The sequence below is a fragment of the Galeopterus variegatus genome, unplaced genomic scaffold (genome assembly GCF_000696425.1).
Source record: "Galeopterus variegatus unplaced genomic scaffold, G_variegatus-3.0.2 Scaffold92, whole genome shotgun sequence".
Lineage (NCBI taxonomy): Eukaryota > Metazoa > Chordata > Mammalia > Dermoptera > Cynocephalidae > Galeopterus > Galeopterus variegatus.
The window spans coordinates 1,034,781-1,040,853 of NW_007726203.1; the positions used below are offsets into that span (position 1 = coordinate 1,034,781).

General features: G+C 43.7%; 1 protein-coding gene across 6 annotated transcripts in view; it reads right to left on the minus strand.

The window, feature by feature from the left end:
• The window catches only part of ABCA3 (ATP-binding cassette, sub-family A (ABC1), member 3), a 46,341-nt gene extending 41,053 nt beyond the window's left edge, over positions 1–5,288 (minus strand). For 5 of the 6 annotated variants that reach the window (XM_008581907.1, XM_008581900.1, XM_008581914.1 and 2 more), the window contains exons 1-2: positions 1,646–5,287; positions 1,311–1,432 (exon numbers count right to left, since the gene is read on the minus strand). In XM_008581907.1, coding sequence (XP_008580129.1) covers position 1,311 — 1 coding nt within the window. In that variant the 5' untranslated portion in view covers positions 1,312–1,432; positions 1,646–5,287. Of the gene's footprint in view, positions 1–1,310; positions 1,433–1,645 lie in introns of all 6 variants that reach the window. The other variant, XM_008581928.1, reaches the window with a different exon arrangement.
• Between the last annotated feature and the right edge of the window lie 785 nt (positions 5,289–6,073).

Genomic DNA, 6,073 nt, shown 5'->3' on the forward strand with positions numbered 1-6,073 from the left:
GGTGATTTCCAAGACTTAGGAGGGCTGTGAGGGAATAGGGAAAGAGAAGGCTGGAATCGGGTCCCTGATTGGCCTTGCAGACCCAGCAGCAGGACGGGGTTGGCAGGTGTGAGGGTTGGACAATTGATCATACTCTCTTGCCTTGAATCTAAGGACTGGTTTTTCCTGCCGTTCTTATGAGTGTTAGTATCTGAGCCTCTGCTGCATGATACTAGACATATTCATCTTTACCACCTGTCAGAGAAAATGCATCCCCAAAAAACCTATCCTACATCTCATATGAATATAATATTTAAATCTGGCACCTGTAACTGGGGAAAAAAATCTGCCAAGAGATTATCCAGTACAAGTGATAGGAGAAATGAGAGCTTAGATTTATAAAAGGTATCCCTTCATTTTGGTAAATCTGTTTTACTAAATTTCAAACATAAGAAACAGAGATGTCGAGCTCATGTGCTAGAGAAGTAGGTGGTCTGAATTAGCTCATGGGCAGACCCCACGACACCCAGGATACAGGAGGACCACCTTCTGAACACCGAGGGCATGGAGCTGAGGTGTGCAGAAGCAGCTGCCCGACCTAGAGAGGGCAGGGAAGGCAATGGAGGAGGGGGAGCCCCAGAAAGCCCCTGAACCTTGTCCACTCACTGAGAACTGTGGGAAGAGCAGAGAGGGGACTTTCCAGCTAAGCTTCCTTCAAGTAGAGAAAGTATTTGTAACTCACAGTGGAAGAGTTTCAAGTTCAGTTAATTAGCCTCACTTTCATGGCTAATACGAACCAAACATCATCCATCAGTCAGGATGGATCCATAAGACAGCACAGAATACAAAGAACTAGTGAATCATTCATTCATTAATGGAAGCTAACACTACTACCAAAATGACCTGGCTTGAGATTCCAGTGCATGGAGTGAGGGGGTTATTTGTTTTGTAAAATGACCCGTTTCACTTTTGGCTTCAGTTGGTTGAAAATCATTTCCATTAAGCCTCTTTTTTAAAAATTAAAACTCTTGCTTTTTAAAAAAAGATGTGGCTATTGATATCTGAAAATACTCAAAATGTATGCTTTAAAGGGTAGTCAATACATATTTGTAAAAAACACAACTGCAAGAAGTTAGTTACAAATTATTTAAAAATATGACTTGTAAACACATGCCAAAAATGTGAAGAAATTAAAGCTAAATAGTATGAAGTGCTACTAAGTGGCAACTTAATGAACTATCCCAATTCTTTTAAAATAAATAAGGTGGAAAAACTGTTATAAAATCAGTTGCAGACAATTAATAACTGAGCAGTAATTTAATGATACGCACTAAGGCCTGTGGTTTCCAAAAGGTTTCTGGAAGCAGTTTAGGCACAAAAGAGGAGGGCAGCACCTCCGGTCGGGGCTAGTTGTCCCTGGGCAGCTGGTTTAGCGAAGGTGAACTTTTTCTCTCTACCAAGAGAAGGATATGAAAAGGTCAGAGTTCAGAGAAGTCTTCTGGTCAGAGAAATAGACGACTTCCTTTTCTGGAAAAGTCTGGCCAAGAAAGGAAACATCCCCATGCTTAATCCCATCCTCTCCAGGCCCAGGGTGGGGAGGGATAGGCATAAAGACAAACCGTCCACCTTCCTACACATGCTCGAGAAGCAGCACCAGAGAACTGACCTGAATCCTGGGAGAGGCTCGGGGCAGCAGCTCTTCCTCCGAAGCTACGGGAGAACTGGCTGGTTGGAGGAGGCCCTGTGCAGAGGGCTCCGGGGTGGGGCCTGCAAGCCTCTCAAGTGGAGCAGGGCGACCCTGGGGCTCAGGAGCGTTGAGGCCTTGTGGGACATCAGGGGAGACGTGGGGCTCACGGGCATGACTTTTGGGCACCTTTGGGCAGGTGGAGGGTGCTTGAGCATAATTTGGGAAATAATCATAAAACACCTTTTACCAAGTTAGAAGATAAAAAGCAAAATAGATTGCAAGTCTGTTACTTAAAACACAGCAGATCTGATAACAAAGAAATACGGATTTAGAAAACAGGTACCTCACAGGTGGCTCTTTATTTTCTTTTGATAGATTAAAATACAAGAAGCTTTTATATTCTATACTGTTATACTTATAAGTAGTATACTTCTATAGCCTGCTAACCCAGCTCTGGCTTTTATAGACGAAGAACCCAAGAAGTACCTGGCCCAAAATCACACAGCAAGAAAGTTGCCAAGATTTGAACCTCAACCTCCTTTAACTCCTAAGTCTGTGCTCTTAACCACTACAGTACCACATCCTTGTATATCCTTTAAACAGTGAACACCTTTATAAATTTTTTATATATTGCTCCTAGAACATAACATTAGAAATCAGAAGGAAAAAAATATCCTTTTTAAGCCCCGCCACCTTCATTTATTTATCTCTGCACCCTCCCAGTGCCCAGCTTGTTGCTTTGTGCATGTGAGGCTGTATCTAAAGTTTCAGTGAATGCTACACTTGCATCGGTTCTGTTTGAGCAAAAGGAATCTAAAGGAGGAGATCCCAGAATTACAAAATCTGGGAAGCTTCCTGGTTACACAAGCAAATGTACACGAGGGAAGGAAGTTAAAGTTCCTTGAAACACTCAATACTACGGGGCACAGAGAGTCCCCAGGCGGCTGGACCCCTTCAGCTACTCTAAGGTGTACATGCAGGACACCGGCCACTTGCAAAGGTGTCACCAATGCCTGACAAGAGCATGTCCAAGAACTTCCCCTTGAAGAGGGCTTACTTCACTCCTCCCTGGGACACAACCAGGAAGGGAAAGGCAAATGTTTTTCCCCACTACTAAAAAGTCTGTTTGCTTACTGTTAAAATATTAAACATTACACAATTCGTTGAGTATTTTCAGTGTTTGTTTTTTAGGTGAACAATTGAATCAGTGCAGAGTGAGCACACACTGCAGGCTGCTAATTTCTGAGAACTCTCTTGATGGCACAAAGGATTCCTCTAAAAATGGTCTTTCCAGTAACTGTTGTTAGCCTAAGAGTTACTGGTGGTGCCAATGAATGAGCACCCGTGGTTCTTCTGGTGACCACTGCTCAGCAGTGAACTGGAGCAGTACCAAACACAGCCACTGTATTTTTGGGTGGGTTTTTTTTTTTTTTGCGTCAAGAAATTTGCCATCCAATATCTATATGCCCACTCAAAAGAAGTTTTTATTTCTGCATGTATGCAGCAGAATGGTGTTAAAACTTCTAGAGGTCACCAGCGGTGAGCAGGCTCAGGACCAGTGAGAGAAGTGAACAGGGCCCTAGTGCAAGGCACGAGACCAGTCATGTCATGTGTTCTTGTTATATTCTGAACTTGGGTGCATCTCCCTCCCTGGAAGCCTGTCTGCACAGGCCTAGAGTAAGACACTCATGGGAAAAAGAGGGTCTCAGTAAAGTCACAGGCAGACTCTGGACATTGCACAAAAAGTCAATGACCACAGCTCTGCTTAGTTTACCTCAGGTGTACAACACAGAGATGCCCTTGTTGGCAGCACTGGCCACACTTAGCACTGTTCCTCCGGGGTGAGGACATACTTCAGCAAGGAAAGCATTTCAACGCTGACAAGGGGAGTCTCCAATGGTTGGCTGGTGTCAAGGGTCTGCGTGTATGCATGCTGAAGAAAGTATGATAGGTACTTAATTGATATTTGCTGGAAGAATCTGTGGCCTTTTAGGGTACCCAAGATAAAAAAACGTTTATTCATTCAACAAGCATTTGTCAAGTGATTACTGTGTGATGGGTACTAAAGATTTTGAAATGGAAATGATAATGTTCTTAACCCAGGGAGTTCAGTCTTTGAATGCCTGTATGTATTGTAACAGCTGTAACTGAAGCTAAATATCACGAGATTCTGGAAAAGACAGGAATTAATTGTGTGTGTGCGTGTGTGTAGGCAAGTAAGGCAGAGAGATGGCCCTGGAAGGCTGCAGGGAGGAGTGACCCGGGAGACCACCCTCAAGTTACTCATCAGTGGGGGTGGGAGGGGCATTACGGGATCATGGAGAAGTGAAAGAGTGCGTGTGGGGGAGGGCAGCAAGTTGCTCTGACGGCCGGAACATGGACACAGGGACACAGGAGAGGCAGCAGTAAGGAGTGAGCCAGAAAGGCCAAGAAGGGGGACTAGGGTACCTCCAAATGGGCAGTACCATTTACCCAGTACATGATTTTTCTTTGGTGAATACAGGAAATATTTGAAAATGTCTAATTCAATGGATCCTGCTGATGAAATGCCCAAACACCAGTAAATATTGGGGAAAAAAAAAAGGTCAGAAATAGCAGGCATATTCATAGAGCATGGTCGCTGCCCTTGAATCCTGACAGTGGTCACCAAGAAGGGTGAGCAAGAAAATATTCGGCCATGAAAAAAGGGTGAGGAAATCTACTTATGAGTATTTTCCTTTAAAAATGAGAGAAAGATTGGCTTTACTGATATTTAATACACGGATGTACCCGGGCACTCTCTTTGGCTTGTGTGTCAGTGGCCACAATATCCAGCTGAGGAAGAGGAGCCTGGTGACATGCAAACATGACGTGGGCATCTCAGACATGTTGGAGTTTACATGTTTTAGGATATCATGGCTGTGGTCAACTTAAAAAAACAACAAGACCCTTAAATAGCTAAAGCTATACAATACTTTGAAGTGATATGAGAAGTGACCACAAATATCTTTTGTGTGACATGAAGGTTCACTGGTCATGTTTGACTTCGTATTACGAAGAGCCTGAGAATTTCAGAAGGAGATACAGGTTTTCTTTCATGAAAGTTCCAAATCTGGAGACTTTTTTTTTTCTAGTGCCAAAAGACTACAGCAGTGTGTCAACTATCTTTTTTCTCTTAAACACACACACTTGAATCTGTTCCTTCAAGGAAAAAAGTGACAATATGTGAGAATTACAGCTTTTCAAAATAATCTGTGCCAAGAACAGAGCATTTGTGAATATGGATGCTTCGAGACGTTTCCACAAGTATGTGAGCTCATTGCCTAGGCTGCTACAAGAGTACCATCTACATAAACACTTATATCTGCATACCAAAAAACCTTCTGCCCAGAATTTCTACCTTCCCTGATAGCTCCTGAACACAGACCAAATTCACCAAAGGCCCTCGCATGACTGGTAAATGGAATTGAAAAACAAGTGCCCTGAGTCATAAGCACAGTCTATGAGCCTTCAAGGGGTGTGTTGTGTTACCCGTAAATGCCACAGGAAGTGGGATCTGAAGTAAACAGATCTTAGAACCAGACCTTCAAATGCTGGGATTTGGGTTACACCAAGAGTTTATAAATGGGATGTGGACTTGACCACGACTTTCATTTAAAAAAAAAAATTTATAATATAGTTTTGGTACCATTAATACACTGAAAAAATTTAATAGTGTTTATTTCACCTCTCTGTTTTAAAAGATCTAATTTCTGTACATGCCTAGGTCCATAACGTAACAAGACTGGTATACAGCTATAATTTATAATTAAATTACATATGTGGGGATGCATGCTCAAATTCTTTTACACGCAGCAGCACACAAGAGAAAAGTTTGAGGATGACTTGTTTACACAGTGGCCCTGTGTGGATGAGGTGGGAACAAATCCACAAGCCGTGGCCACTGTCCAAGAGCCCCAGCAGGCTGAGTTTGAAGCTGTAGTTGTCAGGTGGAGACCTACCTCACTGGTGCTTACACCTACCACCATCGGCTCTGTCCAGGGCTGGGGTGGCTGTCTCCCTAGGATCACGTGGCTCTGGGGTTATACTGAAGCTCCTAGCAGGGGTTGGTAGGGTATATTTCCAAGCCGAAGATGTGGTGCAAAGGGGGCCACTGGGAGAGAGTTCCATGCAATGTGCCTCTGTGCTTTTCTAACTCTTGTATCTGGCTAGCTGTGCGGCCGGCCTCTCTAGGTGTAGAAAATGAGGTAAGGAGGCAATCAAGAACCCCTAGAGAGAGGTAACCAGGGATCTTCCGTAACAAGCAAGGTAGCAAGGAGCTCATTACGGCTCCTGCAAAGGCACCTGTCTTCCTGTTGACTCCAAACTTCTCCAAATGCCACAAACACCTCTGAGCCCATCAGGGGAATGGGCACTGCAAAACTCCTG